We start from the raw sequence: 24639 nt of genomic DNA, 5'->3' as shown, positions 1-24639 counted from the left end.
AATGAGATTTATTTTATAGAAGATGTTAATTTATTATAATTTTTTATATTGTTTTTTATTATATAAAAATTATATTTTATTTTATTTTTTTAAACTTAATTATATGTATATTTATGTTTTATAAATATAAAATTTATTTTATTTTTAATATTTAATATAATTTTCTCATTTTTATTTTATTTATTATTTATTTTTTATGGTCAATATAATTAACATTTTTTATCAATTATTTTATTATTGAATTTATATAAAAAAGTCAAACTAATTTATTAAATATTAAAATATTTTAATATTTATATTATCAAGTAAAAACATGAATTAATAATCACCCTTAAAATAATTTCCAGGTACACATAAATTAATTACATTTATTATTTAAATAAAACAATTATTAAAGATAATCATTATAAAAATGAATGGGCATATATATAAGATATGCAAACTAGAAAATAAATGGAATATCATAATTAAATAAAATAATATGAAGATAAAATTCATCATTAATATAAGTAAATCAAAAAAATAAATAAAACTTTATTAAATTTAATTTGTAAAAAGTTCAGATTTGAAAAATTCAATAGATTTATATTATATACAATAAAAACAATAAAAAGAATAATAATAATATTTAGAAAATTAATAAAATTAAAGTCTTCATGAAAGGGTTTTTATAAAAATTAATTATATATATTCCAATAAAATAATAATCTAAATTTAAAAGTAAATGAATCAATACTAGAAAGAGAGATAAATGAAAAATTAGATTTAAAGTTAAAATTGTTTAAACTTTAATAAGAATTAAATTTAACTAAAAAATCATCAAGAAGTATAGAAAAATTAATATATACAATATATTTTTTAATAATAAAAAATAAATCTATTATTTTAAATAAATAAATAAAAGCTTTTTAATAAATAAAGAGATATAGATTATTAACAGAATATAATTTAAAAAGACTAATAAGATGTTTAAAATGAATAAATCTTATAATAATAATAAAAATAGTAATTAAAAGATTAATATTATTAGTATCATTAAGCTCATTAAGATTTGAAAAAAATATAAGATGAAATCAATGATTATAAACACAATTAAATATCAAAATAAGATTTTGAAAGATTAAAATAACAAGAAAAAGAAAAAAAATTGTAATTGATAAAATGTTTTTATATTATTAATTTAAAATAAATATAAATATATTTATTTAATAAAAAAACATAGTTCTTAGAAGATTTTAAATTAAAATGTTTATAAAATTATACTAATCCTGTAGAAAAAAATTATTTTGATAACTTTTGTAAATAACTTTAGAATTAAAATGATTTTGATAAAAAGTTTATATATGATTATAAAATAAAGAAATTAATATAAGAATAATAATAAATAGAAAGAGATAAAGAATTAAAAAAATAAGTTTTATAAAAAAAAGTAAATTATATTATAATTTTTCAAATAAAAGAAAAATAATGAGGTCAACTAATATATTAATTCATAAATTGATTTAAAACATGATTTATAATAAATAAGTGAATTAGAAAAACAAAAATAACATGATTTTTTACTTTAAAAAGTTTAAAAAATTAATTTTAGTATTTATTAAATTATAAAAGGATTAAGAATTAAAAAATTAAGATGAATTGTAAAAATAATATAACGATAATATAAAAAAAGAATATAGAAATCAATTAAATAGTTAAGTAAATAAAATTTTAATTAAAGTTTATTTAAATTTATAATTATTATTAAGATTTTATAAAAATAAACAAATTATAGAGAATTTATGAATATAAGGGAATTATAAATAAATAAAAAGGTTTTTGATGTATAATTATTTATTATTTCATTTTTAATTTTTAAAAATATAAAATAAATATTAAAAATTAAAATCTTTTAGTCAAACGGATATACATAAGCTATCCCTGGAATGTATTAAGATCAACAAAGAGTTAAATAACTTTAAATTATTAATAAATGCTTAAATTATTAATCTAGAATAAATACTCCAGAAAATATTTAAATATTTTAACATTAAAAGGGACCAAGATTTTTAAGTTAATATTAAAGTTATAGAAATTTAGTGTAGGATAACTAAAAAAAATCTTAATAAAAAAATTAAATTTATTATAACTCAAATTATAAATAAGAGAATGACAGATAAAAATATTATTAGAATAATGAATACAATTAATATTCTAATAGAGTAAATATATTTTAATAATAAGCAAGGAATATATATAGTTGAAAATTAATATTTTAATAAATAAAAAAATAAAAAATAATAGTAAAAAAAGTTTAAGTATATTTTAAATATAATTATTTCATAAAATTAATTATTTTATATAAAAAAAATTGTTATGTTTATAATGTAATTAAAATTATTATTTTATATGTTTATTAATATTTTCTTATTTCTTATTTACATTTTTTTTAAATGAATTTAAAAAGTAAAAATATTAATATTATTATTATTATTATTATTATTATTATTATTATTATTTTATTTTAACCATTTTTCTTATTTTATATAATTTAATTTTTTTTTTTTATTATTTTTTTCTATTTTTTATTATATATTTATTTGTATTTTTTTTCCTTAACTTTATTTATTTATATTAACTATATTATATATATATTTTTTTTATATTAATAAATAAATATAATTAAACAATAAAAATAAAATATTAAATAATTTTTTTTTATTTCTATTCATTATTAAAATTAGTTATAACTTAATTATAAAATACTTATTATATTTTGAAATTATAATTATAATTTTTTTAAAAAATTATTAATATAATTTACAATCAATTTGCGCATTTTAATTAAATATTTGCATTATTATTTTATTGATTTTTAATTTAAATTCATAATAATATTTTAATCAACCTTTCTTTATGTATTTTTATTTTTAATTTTTTAAATATTGATATTTTTTTAAATTGTTAATATTTGTAATAAAAATTAATTACATAATATTCATTTTTTTTATATTATTTTTTTCTTTTATTATTAAAAATACCATTTTTAAATTATATTTATTTTTATTAAATATAAAATTTTAAATATTATTAGTATAATTTAAATATTTTTTGATAAATATGAATTTATATAAACATATTAAAATAATTAATTTAAGCAATAATTATAAAAATTAAATTAAAATAAAATGTCTTCATACAAAATAGTTTTTATAAATGCAAAAAAATAATTTAATAAAATTAAATATAGATTTATGGTTTAGGTAATTCATCTCCAAGTTATGACAAAACAAGGCACAATGTAGGTAAAATGTATGTAAATTATCTCGCAGAAAAGCATAAAGTATAATTTAAATAAAGCAGAGAAAGTGGTCTGTTTGGTTATCTGAATATATTTAATAGTTAATAAAAAAAGAAGTGAAAAACCAATAATTATATAAAAAAATATAATATAAAAAGGAGGATAATATGCAATAATATAAAATAAAAAAGATGAAAATATTATACTATTTAAATCATCTGGTTTTATGAATTTAAGTGGAATACCTTTAAATGCAATATAAAAAGAATTTCAAGTTAATTTTTTTTTCAAACAAAAATATATAAAATATAAAATTATAAAGATATATAATAAAATAATAATACATGACGATTTAGATAATAAATTTGGTTAAATAAAATTAAAAAATAATGGAAGTGCATAGTAAATTATATAAGAAATAAAAAAATATTTAATTATTTAATATTTATATTATATATATAAATAATACTTTGAATCGAATAAATTTATATTTATTAAAAATAAAGAGGACATAATGGTGTAAAATCAGTTATTAATTGGTCAAATACAGATAATTTTATGAGAATTAAAATTGGAATAGGAAGACCTGAAAGCCGAAATGCATATGAAGTAGCAAATTATGTAATTTAAGAAATGTCATAAGGTAAAATAAACTAATAAATGCATTTATTATAATTATAAATTATAATTTAAATAATAAAGATGATATATAATATTTAATAACTTAATCTTTTCCAAAAATAGATGAAATATTAATTAATAATGGGTTTTTATGAAACAAAAATTAACTAAATATATAAATAGATAAAATATTATAATAAATATATAAAAAAATTAATAAATAAAACGAAATTATTAATTTAAAATATATATATATATATATATATATTTATTTTATATATATTTTATATACTATAATAATAAAATATAAAATGCATTTCAATAACCTTTTACTACTAATAAATCTATTATTAACAACATTCTATTTAACTTAACAAAAGTAATAAAACTTCTCATTAAAAAAACTTACATACGATTAAATTATTGAAAAATTAACCATACTATCTTAAAAATATCCAAACTACATCTAACTAAAAAATGCTGATGAACAAAAATTCCCCTACACAAATTGTAATTAAACTCGTTGTAAATTTATATATGTTTCTTTGTCGAATTTCACTGACCCTAACCATAATAAGTTTACTCAGACATTTTTTTCCGGTAATTTTCATGGTAATGAATAATATGGACCTAATATACTAACCTACTTAACATAATATATATTAGAAAAAGATCTTAAATTATTAAACTATAATTATATAGTAATTATGCCTCTCCCAAATCCATCTGGATATATATAAAATAGACGTGAAGAATAACAATAAAACATTGAAATTGATATGAATAGGGATTTTCCGTATGATCAAAAGCCATATTTTTGCTTCAAAACAGCAGGAGCAAGGTCTATTAATAAAATTTGGAAATAACATCTTTTTTAGGCTGCTATTACATTTCATGCTGGTATGTATGCTATTGGATGGCCTTATGGGTCTAATAATCATATTAGTTAAAAGTAATATAAGTAAACTGGAGAATTTGCACCTGATTAAAAGGCTTTTTTTATATATGGAAAAAGAATGGCGGATTAGGCTTCTTTTAGTGATCACATTTTAAAGTTATTTTTATTATTTTAGAAAAAAAATTAATTAATTAATTATATTTTATATTTATATATTAGTTATCCATATGATACTTTAACTAATTCTATATACGCAGTTCCAGGAACTTTCGAAGATTGGTCATATGCAGCAAGTTGGGAGCCTAAAATATCTAAAAACACAACATTATTAGCAAAATGTTAAGGCATATCAGCTGAAGAACTAGAAATAAATGATGTAATAGCACGCTCTCTTACTTATTTAATCGAAGTTGGAGAATTCGATTATGATAGTAAAAAAGAAGGTACATGGGAATAAATAGGGTATGCTAATAAAGGAATAGGACATATATCAAGAAATATAAGACTTACATTAGATTTTATAAAAAACTTAACTCCTTAACATATAATTAAAAAAATAGAAAAAACAAACATAGAATTTTAAATAAATGGATGTTTTAATGTAGAAAAAACACGAGTTTTTTTTATGAGAAATTCATCTGTGAATATGGAATCTGAAAATTTTGAAAATTTCGAATAACTTTTTAAATTAGGATTTTAAGAGGATTCTTCATTTGAAAATTAAGATGGAGTTTTAAAAAATGAAAATTTTTATTTCAAATATGAAATAAATGAATTCACTACACAAGTAGTATTAGTGTCTAAATGTGATTAAGATTGGAAAATTACAGTAGAAAACTCAAAGCCAGATGGAATTGGACCTTAAACTCATATTATTTAAAGAAAAATAAATAAAAAATATTATGCTGAAAATAATGGATTTTAAATAAGAAGTAAAATGTGGTTTGCCAATAGTTTTATTATAAATGATGAAATAAATATAAAAAAATGTATTAAAAATAAAAAAAATAAAAAAAATATATAAATATAAAAATATATAATTATATATTAATATTTTTATTTAAAAAAAAATAACAAATTTATTTACTTTATATATTTTTAACAAAAATATATTTATTATAAATTAGTATCTCTTTTTAATAATTAATTCGGATAAATTATTTTTGTATTACTTTTTATTTTTTCTATATTAGCTATTTACGGAGTTTTTAAATATTTACGAAAAAGAGATCAAAATTTTATTAAATTAGGTAGTATTGAAATTGAAAACAGAACTTTATGATATACTTATTATTAAATAAATAAATCGAAAAATTGATTATAAAAATATATAAATCATTTATATGATTTTTTTATTTTAAAAAATACTTATTATTTTTGATTATATCTATAATATAATTTTTTAATAAATTCTTTATTAAAATATATTTTGTACATAATATTTTTTTTATTTTTATAATATTTTTTTGCTTTTTATATTAATTTGAATTTTTATACTCAAAAATTACAATAATAAAACATTTAAATATATATATGATAATATTAAATTTTAGTTAAAATATTAATATAAAATTCATTATTTAAATATATATATAACAAATTCCTTTTATTATTGATTATAATTTTTTGTTGTTTTATATTATATATAAAATCATTTATAATTAATAATAATATCATTTTATATTTTTTATTTATATTAAATAAAATTATATACATAATATTTAAGTTTTAAATTATAAATATAAATTTATATCTGATTTTTTTTATTTCCTATTATAAGTTTTTAATAAATAAATACCTTAACTATCTGCCTTTTATAATATGATAAATTTTAACTTGTTTATAAATGAGCATAATAATTAACAATTAAATAATCATAAATATTTTAATTAAATAAAATTATTAACAAATATAATTCTTCGCATTTTAATATTAATTTCTATTATTTTATATTAATTATTTAAAAAATTATTCTAAATTATATTTTTTTAAACAATTTTTTTTGATTTTTACGATTTTTTACTGCAATATATCGTATTTAAAAATTGTATTTTTTTAATATATTTTTTTTTAAATAAAATTATATTATTTATCCATTTTACAGAAAATATATATAAAAATTGGATATATATAAAAAAATATGTCTTCTATATTAATAACAAATTTATTTATACTATTATTTTAATTTAGTTTATTTATATTTTACCATTATGTTTATTAAATGAAAAAAATAAACATAAATAGAATTACTTTTAAGAATAATAAACAAACGAATTTCTATTTATTATTTCTAAATCTTGTATATATTTATTTTCTAATTAAAAAGAAGTATATATAAAACTATAATTATTTTAAGTATTTTTTTATTTTTTATTTAATAAAAAAATCTAAATATATATTAATTGGAATAATTAATTTTTTTATTTTAATAATTAATTATTAAAAAATAAACTATATATTTTTTTAATTTTATTTTTATTTTTATATTTATAAATAAATTGTATTTAATATAAAATGAAATTATTAAATTAATATATAATTTATATACAAATAATTAATATTAGTAATATATAAAATAAAAATCTCAATTTTTATCATAATTAATATTTATATTACTTTTAAATTTTTAGGAAATTAATTCTAAGATATTCTTTTTTTTCTCCCTTTCATATTTTTAATATTATTAGTTTTTATTGAATTAATAAATAATTATATTATAATTATTATGAATATAATAAAAACTAAATAATTTTTTACAATCCATTTATTCTAAATCCGAAAAATTATTCGAAACACATTAAAAAATGGAATTTTTTTTTTATTATATATTTTATAAATCTTTTTAATTTCTATTTTATAAATTTTAAAACTTAGTTTCAATTTCTTAGTCTTTATTTTCTTAATTATTTTATTCTTAATTATAATTTTATTAATCATTTAATTCTTAATTTTTAGTTTGTTCTGTTTCTTCTTAAATATAATTCTTAAATTAAGAATCAGATTTAGTATTTGTTTTTTATTTAAACCAATGTGTGGATGTTTTTTTAATATCAAATAAAGTTTCAACTTTTTTATAAGAAGATGGATTTATATCATTTATAGCATCAAAACTATCAACTTGCTTTATATTAGTGTTATTAATATTAACGTTTTCATAGCTATTTTTATTATTTAAACTGTTATTAATATTTTTCTAATATTCTATATTATTAAAATTATAATTATTTATTGTATTATATTAATTTTAATCATCAAAATTTTAATAATCTTTATTATCTAAAAGCTCATTATTATAAGTTATTTTTTCCAAAGTTTCATTAAAATTGTTAGATGAAATATTCGAACTTTAATCAAGAAACACTTAGTCTAATTTATTTAAAGATCCTCTCGTATTAAATTATTAAATATTTATAACTTAAATATCATTTAAAAAATCAGACATTTAGTTTATTTGTTAACTCAAATCTCTATCACTAATAATGCAATTACCATTATTTAATATACTTTTTGAATTATCAATCTCCTTATTAAAAATTTAAAAAAATTAAACTTATTATTTTTATTATTATTATTATTATTTTTATTATTATTATTATTATTATTATTATTCTTTATTATTTTTTTATGATTACATTTTGTTATGTTATATTATAACTTTTTTATTATCAAAAGTGTACTTGCTTTAATTTAAAGTAGATTTCTTCTTTTTTAATTTATCGTATATTTTCGAATAATATTACATAAATTCTTAATCGTATTTTATTTCAAGATTATCTTCCAATTTTAGAATATAAGAAAAACATTTTTTGTTTGAAAGTATTTTTATAATATTTTCTTAACATTTTTCCATTAAAAGTAAACTTTTTTACTTTATTTTTTATTTATTTTACATTTTTTTCATTCTTATTTACTCATAGTTTTATATTAGCTTTTAAATTAAAAATTACTTTTTTATTATTTAATGCACTTTAGTACATTCTTATGCTACATGGTTTAATTAATCACAACAAAAGCATTTAAAAATATCATGAGAGAATTTATTTTTGAAAATAATTTCTTCTTTTAACATCATAAAGTTCTAAAAATCATAATCTTCATTTTTTATTAAATTAAAAAATTCATCTCTTTTAATTTTATAGATTTTACAAAAATCTCCTGCTTTTGCAGACGCTGTTCTTTATTAATTTGTTATAAAAGATAGTTCTCCAAAATATTATTTTCTTTTTAAAATTTTGAGTGTTTTTGAACTACAGTGCTCTTATTCACAAAAAATATGTACTTATCCTTTAATAATAAAATATAAAGAAAAGTCATGATAATCGCCTTATTTAAAAATTATTTCTCCTGGTGAAAAAAGGCATTCTTATAGAACCTCCGGAATTTTATTTATTGATTTTAAATTTTTTAAAAAAGGAATTTATTATAAATATTTTCCTATTATTTCTTAATCTAATTCATTTTTTAATTATTTTGACAATTTGAAAATTATTTTTTTTATTTTTCTTTTGATTCTTAGTTATATTACTAAAATTATTTTTTTATTTAAGTATTTTTTTTTTTTTTTTACTGTGTATAAATATTCTATATAATTTGAAATTCTAGTTCTTAATTCTTAACTTACATTTTCGTTTCTCATATACTCGTGTATTATAACATATCATCTTCATATTTTTATTTCTCTATTCCTAAACTATTTATTATATTACCTATCGTGTTCAAGCAATAAGCCCAAGCCATACCTGTAGTAAACATACATACTATTCCAAAAACACATTCATACATATTTAAGGGTAAGTCATTAGAACCACCAGAAATCATGGTTGTCGATAAATAATATAATGAATATACGTATCTAGAACTAACATTTCATTCATTATATCTTTTAATTTTTATTATTATTTAGTTATAATTAATTATATTTAATATTTTTTTTACAAAAATATTACTGTATTTGTTAATCCATGTATCATTTTTATTTAAAATTTTTATTTAATAAATAGCTAACCCGTGCCAGATTAAAGAAAAAAAATGACAAATAGATGACATTTATATAGTTAATTAAAGAAAATCTACATAGCTTTTCAAATTTTTATAATAACTAAAATAAAAAGCAAACTTTTAAAATATATTAATTAGATTAGAAATTTTAAAAATAATCAATATCCAAATAAAACTAAAATTTTTATATAATAAAAATTGATATATATAAAAAAAATATATATATATATAATATATATATATATATTTATATATTTATATATTTATTATTTTTACTATGAATTTATTTATAAATTAAAAGATAAATCTATAATAGGTAAAAGTCCTAATAAGTCTTTTAAGCTTTATTTTTTTAAATACGATAATATTATTTTTTTGCGTAAAAAAATTAGATTTCCCTTTCTAATTACAGCAGTATTCAGTTTTATAAAACAATCAGATATAAAGAAAATAAATAGAATTTAATAAAAATATATATATTAATTATGGTTAAGTTCGAAAAAAATAATTAAGCTTAAATTAAAAATAGCAATAATAATAATACACATTTAAATTAAGTCCCAAGCATTAATTAATATACTATATGGTGAAAAAACTTCAATAAAATTAATTTATTTCTTTATAATTTATTAAAAATCTGTTTTATAAAAAGAAGATATGTCTCCTATAATATCATGTGTATTTTTATTTAATTCTGATGTTAATCTGATTCCAGATTTTATATTTTTATAAAATTCAAATATTTTTTTAAAAATTAATATATTCTTTATAGAAGGCTAATATGATTCGACAGTTCCAATATTTCCTTATATTCTTAATTACTAGAATTGTTATATTATGTTATTTAATTTATTGTTTAATATAAATTTTTTTAATTTTGGTTTTAAAGCTTTAAGCTTCAGCTAAATTGCTTCTTTTTCTACTTTGTTTATTTCTTATTATTAGTTTTTATGAAGTTATTTATGCTATTATAATAATAATTATATTTTTTTTTTGGTTTTTACAATATTTACTAATGTTAACATTTTTTTAAATTATTTTTTAGTATTTTTTTAAGTAGCTTTTTTAAATTATTTTTATTTATTTATTTTTTATACATTTGTGAGTTATATTTCTTATTAATTATTAGGAGATTTTAATGTCTAATTTATCATTGAGTTATATTATTAGTCTGATAATATTTTTTATATTTTTTTTAATTTTTTTCAAATATTTAAGATTTTAAATATAAATAGAAAAATTAACAAATTAAAATATTTAAATAATCAGTATTAATTTCATATAAAAAAAAATATTAATATAGTATATTTTTAGTCTAATATAATAAAATTTATATTATTTAATTAATATGAAATATATTTCTTAATTGTTTATATTGTATCATATTTATAACTCTCCTCTTGAAACTTAATACCACATTTTAAAATCTCCCACTAACGAATATATTGGATATTTAAAAGTAGCAGGCTTTAAATATATATAAATTATAATAAGAAATAAATTAATTTTGTTATTGAAAGACCTTATTTTTTTAAAAGAAAAAATGACCAATCCATGCAAATGAATATCCAATAAGAGGACATAAAGCTAAAAATTAAATTCTTGAAGTAAAAATTACAAAAGCAAAAACAATTATAGCTAATGTCGTTCCTATCCAATGAAGACGGCGATTTATTAAATTCGAATGTTCAGATAAATAAAAATGATAAAAATCTTAAAAATTTTTAAATTAAGTTTATTTTGTCATTTATCTTTATTTAATTTAATTTTTAATTTTTTATATAATAAAATAATATTATATATTATTAAATATAAATATTTAATACATTATTATATATTAAACTATATTTATAAATTAATAATAAATCTATGATATTTTATAATGAGATTATAAATTATTTATATATATATATATATTATTATGTTATTTTATTTTTTTATAAAATTTTTTAATTTGTTTCTATATATTTTATTTTAGAATTATTTCAAAATAATAAAAATTAAAAAACATAAATTAAATTATATATAAACTATAAGATTTTCATATAGAATTTGACTATTTAAACTGAGATTATTCTGTTAATAAAATATTTTATTTTAGTTTTTTGTTAACACATTACTTTAAATAAATAAAGCATCTCTAATATTATTTATTTAATTTTTTTAATTATCAATATAATAAATTTTATAATTTGCTATTTTTATTTTTTATAATTTTTGAAATTGATTATTTAATATAATAAATTTCTTTATAATAATTATTAGTTAATTATTTTCTGATGATAATTCAATAATAAAAGGTATTTTTTAAAAAACAGAATAAATATTTATTTTTTATCTAAAAAAAAAACAAAGACTTAATAAAAAATTCTTATAAATAAAATAAATTTAATATAATATTTATTATTTTTACAAAAAAATAAAAAAAAAAAGTATTATTATGTAAAATATAACACAAAACCAATAAACTCATTAAATAACTTAATTAGAAAACTAAACACTAATAACACCATAATAATAACAATAATTTTAATAAGCCATATTATAATAATAAGCAAACGAAATAAATTTCAGCAAGCAAATTACAGTTTTTATTATAATTTAAAAAAATATAAAAAATATAATAAAAATAGATAGACGTTGTAATATTTAATTAATATAAGGATAATAAAACACTTTTTTAAAATTAAACAGCATATATAAATCAAAATAATTAAATAGCTTTATGTTAAATACTTGAAAATCTAAGAAATTCAGGACTTTTAGAATAGAAATCAATGATATCATATTTTGATCCAAATAAAGATTTATATGTTTTTTGTGGAAGAGATCCTTTGCCTCCATCAGTTTTTGTCTCTTTAGATTGTTTATTAAATTAAAGAATGGTACATTTATTAATTTTTTAATATATAAGTTAACAAAATTATAATTTAAAAAAAAAAGCTTGAAATAAAAATTAGAACTGGATAGAAAAATCTTGTTGATTAATTATTCCAAGAATAAGTAAATAGATAAGAATACGAAGATAATATCACAAAGATAGGATATGATTTACAGAGTAATAGTACTAATACAGTAAAAAATAATTAATAAAAAAGTAATAGAGTGAAAGAAAGAAAAATATCAGAAGTTATTGAAAAGGTGGCTTTATGGAGAAGATTATATTCTGGATTTTATGATGAAAACGGGAAATTTGTTAATATGCCTTTAGAAGAAGCTGCAAATAAAGTGGGGATTTCAAAAAAAACTTTAGATGATTATTTATTATAAATAAGGTATATATTTATTATTGTTTATTTGTAAAAATTGACATATCCATTATATATAGATGTGGAAAAAAATATGGATTTAACTTTAATTCAAATGCTAATTAAAGGATTGGAATTTTAAGGACTTTTGTTAAATAATATAAGGATAAATCGAATAGTAATTAATAATAAAAATGAGATTTTTATAAAAAAAATAAAAAATAAGTTATTATTAATATAAGTTTATAAAAATATATATTGTATTTTTTTTGTTTATTTTTAGTCTTTGCATTTTTTAAACAAATATATTATATTTTTTTATTTTAATAAATAGATATATGTTTTATATCAATAATTTTCAATTTAATTAATTATTTTTTCTTTCAAGTATCTTTTTAAATCAGAATTTATAAGATATAATTATTATATTAAATTATTGAAACAATTATAAAGATAACTATAATCTTTTTTTTTTGATTGTCTTCTTTATTTAATTTAAATCACTATAACTTTAAAAAATCAAAGCTTATTAAGTAATCGTTAGTTTATCAATAATCTAAAAGCCTATTATTTTTGTTTAAAACTACCAATATTTCTAATTAAACTAAGAAAAACTATTTTTACCTCATCTTCACTTAAAGAAATGTAGTTTTTTCTTTTTTTAACAAAAATCTGAATTCTTCAATCATAGAGTTTTTGGTGTATTTAAAAAGACTAAAAACATTAGAAATATAATCTTATTTTATACTAAAAAATTACTTTATAAATAAATGTATAAAACCCTATTATTTATATCAAAAAAGAATCTTTCTCTATTATAAAAATAAGGACATTAATTTTAGTAGTATAAGTAAACTTTTTTAATTAATTATTTAAAATTTTTATAGAACCAAAATGAAATCAGGGCTAAATATATATATATATATATATATATATATATATATATATATATATATATTTACTTTCTAATTATTTATAATAAAAAGAACTTCTATTTCTCCATCCATTAATAAATAATCTTCATTAGTTTTTTTATTTTATTAGTAAAAGATAAAAAGGTATATCTATGTAAAAATTATAATCTTTATAATTATATTTTCCTTTCTATATAAAAATAAAGTTCTAAATTTTTACTTAAAAATATCTTAAAATAAATGCCGTATTCGTATTAGATTAATTTTAAAAAAAAATTAAATATGCATTTTTTCTATCAAAGGCATTAATTAATTAGAAATATTAATTATTTTTAGAAACAGATAGTAATTTTAATAAAAGTAATTATAATTATTTAAATATTAGAAACTAATTCTTTATTGATAGAGTTATCAATTTTCTTAACTAAGAAAAAAAAAATACTTAAACTAACTAACCATTCTTCTAAATCTATTAACTTATTAATATAATCTTGATTTTTATGAAAATCTTAAATAAATAATATTATACAAAATGGTTAATTATGCATAAAAAAGGTATCCCCCCCTTTGGGCGTAAAATCTACATATCAAACAGTAGCAAGAATACTAAAAGTAAAATAAAAGCAAATAATTACTTAAAATAAGGTATATTTATTCTCCATATCGTAATAAATAAATATCCCTCATTTTAAACTTTTTTGTTTTAAAATATAAAACATATACTACTTATAAAAAATATTATAGAAATTTAATTAATAATAATCTGAATATTTTATAAATGTATCTAATTTTATTTTAACTGTATTGTTTGGATTTTTATTTTCTATTGCTTAATTTATTATACTAACTAATGTATTTAAATTTATAACTTTTAAAAACAAAACTAACCTTAATAATCTAGTTAATACTGTTTACAAAAAAAAAAATAGTTTATACATGTAATATATTCTTTTTAAATAAAAAAAGGAAATATAGTAATTAAATCAAATAAAAAAGATCCTCTTTTTTTTTTATTTTTTGTTAAAAAAAGATTAATTAATAATTATTATACATAGAGGTATTATCAAAATATTTATTTAAAATACAGATATTTATTTAAAATATAATCATATGTTAAATAGATAATAAATTATGGAAAATGTCATAATATTAATATATAATTTTATGTCTTCTTTAAATATTTTAAAATTATAATCTTTAAATCATAAACAAGTTCTTAAATTTCAATACTTGTAAAAGATGTAATAAAATTAACAATAATATCTAGACTCAAAACATTATTCAATAGAAATATATAAATGTGAGAATTAATTCGGTTTTCAAAGGTTTAAATACAATTAGATTTATTTTTATGTATTATTAAAATTTAAAACCAATAAAAAGATCTAAGGCAACCATAAAAAACAATAATTAATATATACCATATAAATTTTAATCAATATTCTGGATTTATAATAAATATATTATAATATTTTTTTATTTAAAATATATCAATTGTATCTTTTAAATGATTAGAATATTAAGAAATTCTAAATTTTGCTTCTTATGATAATTTTCTTATTAGTATTTATTATATTCTGGTAATAACCAAATAATACTATTTTAAATTAAGGATTTAAAATAAATCTTATGAGATTAACACATTTTCTTATTTATTATATATATATATATATATATATATATATATATATATATATATATATATGATTTATTAATTAATTCTAAATTATCAATTTATTTTTGCATTTTTTTAAAATTTATAGAATAAAAACTACTTATAAAAAAAATTAAATTACTTTTTAAAAAATATTATATTAAAATTTAAAGTTTATTTTATTTACTTTTCATTATTTATAATAAAATAATAAATTTAATATAGAAATATGATTATTAAACTAAAAAAAATATAAAATACTAGATAATATATTTAAATTTAAAATAAAATATTAAATTAATTACATTTTTTTTTATAAACCTGTTTATAATAAAAATATTATTAATTTTTGATATTTTTAAGTTATTTTTTTAATATATATTGAAATAAAGAAATAAATTATGAATAAAAAAGAAGAAAATAAACCACCAAATAAAAAGCTTATCCTCCATTTCGATATAAACAGAACAATATTATTAGGAGATAAAGTAAAAGGTGTTTCTAAAGATGAACATGTAAGAAATTTAAAATCTAAACAGATTAAATTTTAAATATATTTATATTTTTTTTAATAAAAAATATAAGCTTCATTAAATACTTGCTGGTTATTCTTGGGGAAGACTTGAATAAAAAGATGAAAAGTCCCCTGTTTAATGGAAATTATGTAAAATAATTAAAAAAAAAATATAATATTCATTTTTAAAAATAAAAAAAGATCATCCGCATTACAGTATCTAACAACCTGAAAAAGACATGCTTAGTTATAAGTTAAATATTAAAAAAAAAATACATTTAAAAATAAATAGATAATATGCTGAAACTGTATATCCTTTAAAAACAAAAGAAGAGGAATAGAATCATGAAAATTTGATAAAGAATAATGATTTTATGATGTAAATAATTTTTTTATATTAATTTTTTTTGTTATATATATAAAAACAAAAAGTTAGAACAGAAATAATTTATACTTAAATTTCGTCAAAACAGGAATGCCAGGAATTAAACTAAAACCTGAATATGATCGAATAATTAAATCAGTTACATTACCAAAGACAGTATTTGATTTTGTAAAATAAGAATAAGTAAATAAAAAAAAAAAAATGTATAAATAAAATAAAATAAAAGGCAAAATTATAAGAAGAAGACTAAGGAGGATAATTTAGTTAATAAGCATTTTAACATAATGATGAAGAAAAAATAATCGATTTATTATCAGATGGTAGATATTTTATAATACCAAGCTTTTTTAGAACTATGATTAACCTAAAGAAACAAAAAAGAGAATTTGCAATAATATTCAGAACTTTTGGGGAAGACATCAATGATGTAGTTAAAGAATTAAACAGTTTTTGTGCTGGAGAGCACCCATGTTTTAATGGTAGAAACGGAACTGTTTTAGTAAAATTCGATGGATCAAAAAACAACAAAAACTATAAAATTAAAAATTCACATTTAGGTAGCTTTTATAGACCTTAAGATAATGTAGAAGAGTGTACTTTAATTTTGGGGACATCAAAAAAATTATAACCAGGGATTACTGATTTGGAATAATTTTATTAAAATGAAATTACAAAATAATAAGTTAAATTTTATAAAGGAAGTCATTAAATATATACTATTACTTAAGAATTATTAAAAGAAGTTAGTTTTTTAAAATAAAATTTATTTAAATTTTTTAAATTAAAAAAAAAAGAGTTGCGCTATAGCAATTATTGATGATTGGTATAATTGGAATAAAAATGGTGAAAAATATAACTTTTCGAAAACTTTATTTATTGATTAAACTGATTATTTAACTTAACATATATTCTTTGATGATAATATAACTGAGTAATATTTATATTTTTTTTTTAATTAAATAAAATAATAAGAGATGATTAATGTATTGTAGATACTATTGATGCAGTTAAAGGAACAAGAATTCCAATTAAAAAATCAATAAATAAGTATTATTAATATAAATTTATATATTAGATTATTATATTAATATATATATATATATATATATATATATATATTTATTTTATTTTTACAAATTTTATTAATCATAAGTAAAAAATTAGGTATCTTGTAAGAGTTAATATGCTAGATGTTTTAAAAGACCCTGATTTTTTTTTAAAATCAATAGAATTATGTGAAAAATAAAGAGCAGAAGAAATTGAAAGAATTGAAAAATAAATACCTTTTCCTATTGTTTCATTTGAGGATAGTCAACATGAATAATAATATAAAAAGTCTGAATTCGAATAAATGTAAGAACTTGACGATACTAATTATTTGAGAAGAGCTATTGTTCCTTTATTATTACCTGTTTTTATTTTTTACTTTATTTAATATTTAATTTTTTTTGTTTATTTAAGGCTTTAAAATTATGTGATTAAGAAAGACCAGAAGACCCTATTTCGCTTATTGCACTTTATTGTTTAAAAAATAAGGATAAAATAAAAATTCCTGTACCACCACCTGAATATTTTGAAAAAGATAAATAAAAAGAAGAAAAAGAATAAAATAAAAATTAAGAAGTTGTTTGAAAAAAAATAAAATAGAAAAAATATAATTCCAAAAAAATAAAATATATAAAATATTATTAAATTAATAAAATAAACATAAATTTTATTTTTTAATTAATATATATATAAAATGCTTTTTTTTATAATTATTTAATAATATTTTTTTAAAAAAAATTATATATATATTTTAAATATTTAGAAATAATTAATTATTATTTCAATTATAATCAAATTAATTATATATATTAATTTTTTTAACATTTAAATCAATAATTATATTATATTTTGGTTATTACATTAAAAAAATTAAATATTAATTTAATTTTTTTTTTTTTATTTTTATATTAATTCATAAACTTTAAAACTAAAAAAAAAAATCTTATTTTATAAACCAAAATAAATTAAACCCATATAAAAATATAACATTCTTCAAATTAATTCAAATTTAAATGAAAACTAATTCATATAACTATTAATTTAACATTTTTCCTAAACACTAAGTAAAGTACCTTATAAAGCAATCCTGATTTTTTATAAAGATTTTGGCAACCCTTAAGCTAAAAGTAGAAACTAATTTAAAGCCTCTTTATCAAATTAATTATTATTAAGAATAAGTTAAAACTCTTCCATATTTTAAGGGATATATATAAACAAATTTTATAATGCAAAAATATGTTCAGTTCCACAATTAGATCCTTCAATATTTAAATTAAAGAAAATTAATTTCGGACAACATTAGAATATAGTATCTATAAAAAATTTAAAATTATTAATATATAGGGGTGTATTTTCTAGATTAATGAATAGTTTTTTTAAATTAAAAAAGTAGTTTTTAAGGTCTATATTATAATAAATACTTGCTTTATTAATTTTATTTTAATTTAATTTTTATTATAATTATAAGTTATTTTCTTAATTTTCATAATAACCCTAAATATTTGAAAAGTCCAAATACAATTCTTTTAAATTTTATGGGAAAAAAATTATATATAACAAAACTTTATTCAAATAATAATTTTCAAATGTATTTTTATCAAAACATACTTTCATCTTTTCCAAAAAACGGTTATATGTTTTCAAAGATTTCAAACATTTTAAAAAATCGTTTATTCTTTACCCTTTTAATTCACTATTAGACAAATTTAGACTAAGTTATTTTAATTATAAAGGCAAGTTTAATAAAATAAAATTAAATACAACCTTACACAACTCAAAATCAGCAAAATCGAGTTCTAATTCTTAAATATTTTAAGGGAACTAAAATTATACAAATTTCCAATGATCAAAATAATACTTAGGGGGTAACCTTAAACTAAAGTATAATTATTTAACTGAAAAAGGAATATTCTTTAAATTTTTATAAGTTGAAGCATTTTAAAAATCATTTACATTATCAATTTTAATTTCTATAGATTCAATATGATTAGGTATATTATAAGTTTATAAATTAAAAGTACTAATGATATATGAAAGATCAATTTTTTTAACTTCATGGTTTGAAAATTAAATAAAATTATAAAATTAGGAAGTGTTTGTTATTTATAATGCTTATTAATTATTTGTAATATTTTGTGTTTTTTCTTATGTATAATTTTCAAATTAATTCAAAAAATTAATATTTATATATTTTTGTATTTTTTATAGTTTTTTTTATATTTGATATATGGAAAAATCAAATATATCTTTTTCAAAATAAACTTAATTTTTTTTAGAACAAAAAGAGGCATTTTATTAAGTAAAAAATTATACTTTTTCATTTAATGTATTAATATCTAAATTATATTAATAGTCTTCTAATATTTTTCTTAAAGTTTCAATTTTACAATTTTTTTAAATGTCTAGATTATCCATTATATCACTTATATTTTCACAATTAAATTCATCAATTTTTTAATTTATTTGCTTTAATTTTTATATTGTTTGAAATTTTAATTCTTGTGTTTATTATAAAAAATATTCAGTTATTTTTTCAAAAATTATTTCTATTTCTTATTCATTTATCCTGGGAAGGTTCTTGTATTCTTATAAGTCTAATTATTAAGTGATCTCATCAGGATGTTAATATATTTATTCTATTTCGAATATTTTTTTTGGTGATTTGTATGATTGTATTTAGGATCCATAAAACAGCCTATACATATTATTCTTTATAAATAATTGCAATCTGAATCTAAACATAATGAATTACAACTTTTTAAATGTATTGGACATGCTAATGTCCTTTAATCAATCATTTTTTAATTAATATATAAATATGTAAATATATGTGTATATATATATATATATATATATATATATATAATTTTTATATATATATATTTATTTTTATAATATTTATTTTTACTATTTTTCAGTTTATAAATAATATTTATTTCTTTTTCAATTTTTAAATATTTTTTTTATAATATCTTATTTTATATATATATTTTTTTTTTTTAATTAATATTTATAATATTTAATATAAAATTTTTCTTTTTAATTATATTATATTTTCATTATTTTTATTCTTTTATATATTAACTTTTTCAAATCTTTAATCTTTAATATAGTTATTAATTTTTTTTTTTATTATGATATTATAACATATCTTAGTCCAACAATTTAAAAATATTTTAAAATTTATATTTTATTATTTCTATTTTTTTTATTAAATTATACATTTTTAATATAATGCGAATATATAATTATACATTAATATATATATTTAAAATAATAATTATTTTTAGTATATATTTTAAAATATTAATATTTTTTATTTTATTTTTAAATGTTAATATAATTTTATATTATTTTACTAATTTTTTTATAGATTTGTTTTATTTTAATATTTATAATTACTTATTTATACTATTTTTACTTATATTAATATTATTTAAAAAAAAAAATATTTTGGACTTTAAATTTTTTATTTAAAATTTATTAAAGTCATATTTATCAAAATTAAACTAAAATTAATAATAATAATATATTTTTAAAATAAAATTAAAATATTATTTTAAAATAATGTTTTTTTTTTATATATTTAAAACATATCAACAAAACTAAAATACAATTTTATAAAAAAATAATTATTACATATTACAAATATTTTAAAAATAAAAAAATACACAATTTTATTTTTTTAATAAAAAATAAAAAATGGAAAATTAGATTTAAAGACAATCAACAAAAAGTCCCTAAAGTATAGCCTTAAGGAAAAAAGAATAAATTAAATTCTTAGTATTATTTTTCTTAATAGAAATTTTCTGTATAATATTCTGGGCAATATCAGGCAAATATGACACAAAAAAAATGAAATGTTCCGATATAATCTATGGTAAGACGTAAATGTTATGATATTTGTTGGTTTTGGATTATACGAAGTTATACGAGTCGATTTTCTTTCGGAGCAGTCGCTTTTACATTAATGATAGGAGGAATGGCTTTCTAATTGTACCCTATATGGGAAATGTTCTGGAATTGTATATGGGACCTTAATTATGCATTTGAAATACATATGAATCCAAAAATATTTATTTTATCATCTTTTTGCGCTGGTTCAGTATTAATAGCCTACGGAGCTGTAATAGGAACAATTTCGCATTTCTAATTACTTTTAATGACTTTTATATAAATAATAGGTTTTACATTAAATGAAAAAATAGGTTTAAAATGGGAATAGCTGATATTGGAGGTTCAATGGTAATTCACATGTTTGGAGCTTTCTTTGGATTGACAGTTTCTGCATTTACATCAGTTTCTAAATGTAAGGGACATAAAAGAGCAGAAAGTAATTATATTTCAGACTTAACTTCTCTTTTGGGTTCTGTTTTTCTATGGATGTATTGGCCTTCATTTAATGGAGCATTATAATATGAAAACTCTGAAGCTATGAATAGAGCTTTTACTAATACTATATTGTCTTTAAGTGGTAGCGTATTTGCAGCTTTTACTTGCTCTATTATGTTTAGGAGTGGAGAATTTAAAATTAATGTTATTGATATATAAAATGCTTCTTTAGCTGGTGGTGTTGCAATGGTAAAATAATATAAATATAAATATAAATATAAATATAAATATAAATATAAATATAAATATATATATAATTATATTTTTCTTTTTTATATAGGGTACTTGTGCTGATATGCATATTTTACCTATTTATGCTATTTTAATTGGCATTTTTGCAGGATGTGTATCTACTCTAGGTTTTTCTAGATTTATGTTTATTATTGAAAATAAATTATAATTACATGATTCATGTGGTGTTTTGAATTTGCATGGAATTCCTGGACTTTTAGGCGCTATATGGGGTTGTATTGCTGCTGGCACATCTTAAAACTAAAATGATTCAATTGCTTAATTGTAAATGGTTTATATAAAAGCAGGTGAAAGTGACTGGAATTAATAAAAATAAGGACATATTTAAGTTATATATCTGTTTATTACTTTAAGTATCGCTATTGGTTCTGGAATTATCGCAGGTATTTTTTTAAAATTATTTGGAAATATTCCTACTAAATTTTATGAAGATGGAGAAATGTTCCATATGCCTCATATTATTTATGAAGATATGGAAAAATTGGTAAAAAAAATGCCTGCTCTTTAAAATTATGGTTTCTAATCTGTACCTAATAATCAATAAATTATAAGCCAACCTGCAATTGCAAATGAAAATTAGATTATTTATTTATAAAAAGAATAAAGGTAAAATGATAGTAATAATAAAGTTCCTAAAAATGAAATTTAACTTTAGAATATAAATAATTATTGAATATATATATATAAAAAAAAATATTTGGTTTTACATTAATTATATTAAAATATAAGGACATTTTTTTTTTCAATAATGTTTGTTTATATTCTACTTTTTTACTTATATATAAAACATAATAAAAGTATTTGTTTTTTTATAAAAACTAAAAATAAATGTAAATTTATATTAAATACAAAAATATAGAAATATTTAAATGTAAATTAAAATATAATATAATAAATATTTTATATAATTTTTATTATTTAATAATTAAAAAAAATATTATAATTAAATAAGTTAATTATTATAAATCTTTTTTTTATATACAATTAAATCAAATTTATTATTATTCCTTTTATTGTAAAATTTTATGAGTTTTTTTTTTAATAAATATAAAATTTTAATAATAATATCTAAAATTATATTCTATATTTTTTTTATATTTCTTAATAATTTTTATTTTATATATCTCAATAAACAATATTTCTGAACATAGTTTTACCTAATAATATATTTTAATATTAAAAATATCAATAAATATATATATATATAATTAAAAAATAATAATATAATAATTAAAACTATAAAATATTACATTATTTCGGATTTTATTTCTAATAAATATGAAATGTTTTATTTAAGCTTAATTTATATGTTTTAGATTACATTGAAAAATCTTTTTTTTTTAATAATTTTTGCCAATACTTCTTTCTCCTAATCTACTTTTTCTTAAAGAGAAGTTTATTTTTTATAAATTTTCATTATATTAACAATTTTTATTATATTATTATTTATAAACGCTTTAAGGGTTATTATTATATTTTAACAAATTTCTTTTATTTTGATCTATCAATTAAAAGCTATTTATTTTTGGTGAATATTCTTAAGATTTATTTAAACTAAAATTATTTATAAATTAATTTAAAAATAAATAAAAAAAAAATAAAAAATTACTTATTATTTTCTTATTATATTTATTATAATTTTTATTTTATTATTAATTAATTTTCAATAAATAAATTATCTTTAAATAATCCTTCTTTCGGAGATTATCCAGGAATATACATTTAACCTTATCCATTTTGAACATCAGTCTTTATTAGAAATCCATAAAAAAGTAGATTTTATATATATTTAAAATACTTCCCATATTCCTTTAAAATAAGAGCCATCATTCCAATACATTTCTCCATATCCATTTCTTAAATCATTAAAATAATTACCTTTGTATATATTTCCCGATGCCCACTTAAAAATTCCATATCCACTTTTTTTATCGTTTATATATCCGCCTTCATAATAATCTGAATTTTATAATCCTCTTTTCCAAACTCCATACCCATTTCTTAAACCATTTCTAATTAATATAGAAAATTATATATTTATTATATGTCATGTACTTAAATTATCCTTTATAAAAAGACTAATTAGCCCAATAATATTCACCATATCCTTCAGGCTTTCCATTAACATAATTTCCTTTATAAATATCACCATTTGAAAATTTTTCTATACCTTATCCATGCTTAAGATAAAATTTAAATTATCCTTCATATATATCACCTTTAAATATATATTTGGATAAATATAATTATATGCTATACAAAATAGTGTATATGTAAATATAGATATATATATAAATAAATATATTTATATAGATAAATAAATAATATATATATATATATATATATATATATTTTTTTATATATATATATATATATTTATATATATTTTTACATTTAATTTTTATTTTAATTACCATTATTCCATATATGAACTCC

The 24639-nt window shown here is 15.6% G+C and overlaps 6 protein-coding genes across 6 annotated transcripts, besides 40 other annotated features; 4 read left to right on the top strand and 2 right to left on the bottom strand. All coding sequences in view use genetic code 6, as the record gives it.

Moving 5' to 3' along the window:
• Positions 1-196: 196 nt before the first annotated feature.
• On the top strand, positions 197-6081 carry IMG5_165660 (peptidyl-tRNA hydrolase, putative; the record flags this gene model as incomplete). The annotated part of the gene is made up of 11 exons (XM_004030158.1): positions 197-199; positions 1223-1298; positions 1389-1429; positions 1612-1698; positions 1896-1946; positions 3230-3295; positions 3603-3682; positions 3787-3923; positions 4604-4955; positions 5019-5788; positions 5993-6081. 11 exons carry the CDS (start codon positions 197-199, stop codon positions 6079-6081), a joined length of 1752 nt encoding a protein of 583 aa, XP_004030206.1.
• Positions 2347-2399: a microsatellite.
• Positions 2453-2503: a microsatellite.
• Positions 2461-2571: a microsatellite.
• Positions 2520-2592: a microsatellite.
• Positions 2595-2635: a microsatellite.
• Positions 2914-2952: a microsatellite.
• Positions 3575-3612: a microsatellite.
• Positions 4077-4124: a microsatellite.
• Positions 4146-4197: a microsatellite.
• Positions 4153-4192: a microsatellite.
• Positions 5760-5832: a microsatellite.
• Positions 5794-5832: a microsatellite.
• Positions 5812-5844: a microsatellite.
• A 153-nt stretch (positions 6082-6234) lies between the features above and the next one.
• Positions 6235-6277: a microsatellite.
• A 155-nt stretch (positions 6278-6432) lies between these two features.
• Positions 6433-6484: a microsatellite.
• Positions 6485-7692: 1208 nt separating this feature from the next.
• Positions 7693-7749: a microsatellite.
• Positions 7696-7749: a microsatellite.
• Positions 7750-8349: 600 nt separating this feature from the next.
• Positions 8350-8418: a microsatellite.
• A 1013-nt stretch (positions 8419-9431) lies between these two features.
• On the bottom strand, positions 9432-9845 carry IMG5_165650 (hypothetical protein; the record flags this gene model as incomplete). The annotated part of the gene is made up of 2 exons (XM_004030157.1): positions 9432-9651; positions 9805-9845. 2 exons carry the CDS (start codon positions 9843-9845, stop codon positions 9432-9434), a joined length of 261 nt encoding a protein of 86 aa, XP_004030205.1.
• Positions 9768-9792: a microsatellite.
• A 137-nt stretch (positions 9846-9982) lies between the features above and the next one.
• Positions 9983-10044: a microsatellite.
• Positions 10014-10060: a microsatellite.
• Positions 10015-10069: a microsatellite.
• A 447-nt stretch (positions 10070-10516) lies between these two features.
• Positions 10517-10561: a microsatellite.
• A 2013-nt stretch (positions 10562-12574) lies between these two features.
• Positions 12575-13243, top strand: IMG5_165640 (hypothetical protein; the record flags this gene model as incomplete). The annotated part of the gene is made up of 3 exons (XM_004030156.1): positions 12575-12682; positions 12741-13072; positions 13126-13243. The coding sequence occupies 3 exons, from the start codon at positions 12575-12577 to the stop codon at positions 13241-13243; spliced, it is 558 nt and encodes a 185-aa protein (XP_004030204.1).
• Positions 13244-13955: 712 nt separating this feature from the next.
• Positions 13956-14003: a microsatellite.
• A 1612-nt stretch (positions 14004-15615) lies between these two features.
• Positions 15616-15664: a microsatellite.
• Positions 15665-16014: 350 nt separating this feature from the next.
• IMG5_165630 (hypothetical protein) lies at positions 16015-18144 on the top strand (the record flags this gene model as incomplete). The annotated part of the gene is made up of 9 exons (XM_004030155.1): positions 16015-16128; positions 16199-16277; positions 16329-16506; positions 16560-16668; positions 16739-17254; positions 17307-17443; positions 17485-17559; positions 17677-17923; positions 17974-18144. The coding sequence occupies 9 exons, from the start codon at positions 16015-16017 to the stop codon at positions 18142-18144; spliced, it is 1626 nt and encodes a 541-aa protein (XP_004030203.1).
• Positions 17578-17632: a microsatellite.
• Positions 17600-17631: a microsatellite.
• Positions 18145-18988: 844 nt separating the features above from the next.
• Positions 18989-19022: a microsatellite.
• A 1345-nt stretch (positions 19023-20367) lies between these two features.
• Positions 20368-20442: a microsatellite.
• Positions 20421-20466: a microsatellite.
• A 48-nt stretch (positions 20467-20514) lies between these two features.
• Positions 20515-20561: a microsatellite.
• Positions 20562-20818: 257 nt separating this feature from the next.
• Positions 20819-20876: a microsatellite.
• Positions 20854-20916: a microsatellite.
• Positions 20917-21076: 160 nt separating this feature from the next.
• Positions 21077-21128: a microsatellite.
• A 646-nt stretch (positions 21129-21774) lies between these two features.
• Positions 21775-22776, top strand: IMG5_165620 (rh50 glycoprotein, putative; the record flags this gene model as incomplete). The annotated part of the gene is made up of 3 exons (XM_004030154.1): positions 21775-22140; positions 22232-22687; positions 22756-22776. 3 exons carry the CDS (start codon positions 21775-21777, stop codon positions 22774-22776), a joined length of 843 nt encoding a protein of 280 aa, XP_004030202.1.
• Positions 22148-22213: a microsatellite.
• Positions 22777-23236: 460 nt separating the features above from the next.
• Positions 23237-23279: a microsatellite.
• A 10-nt stretch (positions 23280-23289) lies between these two features.
• Positions 23290-23335: a microsatellite.
• A 66-nt stretch (positions 23336-23401) lies between these two features.
• Positions 23402-23450: a microsatellite.
• A 376-nt stretch (positions 23451-23826) lies between these two features.
• Positions 23827-23861: a microsatellite.
• Positions 23862-23947: 86 nt separating this feature from the next.
• On the bottom strand, positions 23948-24620 carry IMG5_165610 (hypothetical protein; the record flags this gene model as incomplete). The annotated part of the gene is made up of 2 exons (XM_004030153.1): positions 23948-24215; positions 24259-24620. The coding sequence occupies 2 exons, from the start codon at positions 24618-24620 to the stop codon at positions 23948-23950; spliced, it is 630 nt and encodes a 209-aa protein (XP_004030201.1).
• Positions 24481-24589: a microsatellite.
• Positions 24621-24639: the final 19 nt, after the last annotated feature.

Source organism: Ichthyophthirius multifiliis, assembly GCF_000220395.1.
Source record: "Ichthyophthirius multifiliis unplaced genomic scaffold scaff_1120509251236, whole genome shotgun sequence".
Taxonomy (NCBI): Eukaryota; Ciliophora; class Oligohymenophorea; order Hymenostomatida; genus Ichthyophthirius; species Ichthyophthirius multifiliis.
The sequence above is the reverse complement of the archived record's forward strand: the minus strand, read 5'-3'. Positions and strand labels throughout refer to the sequence as shown.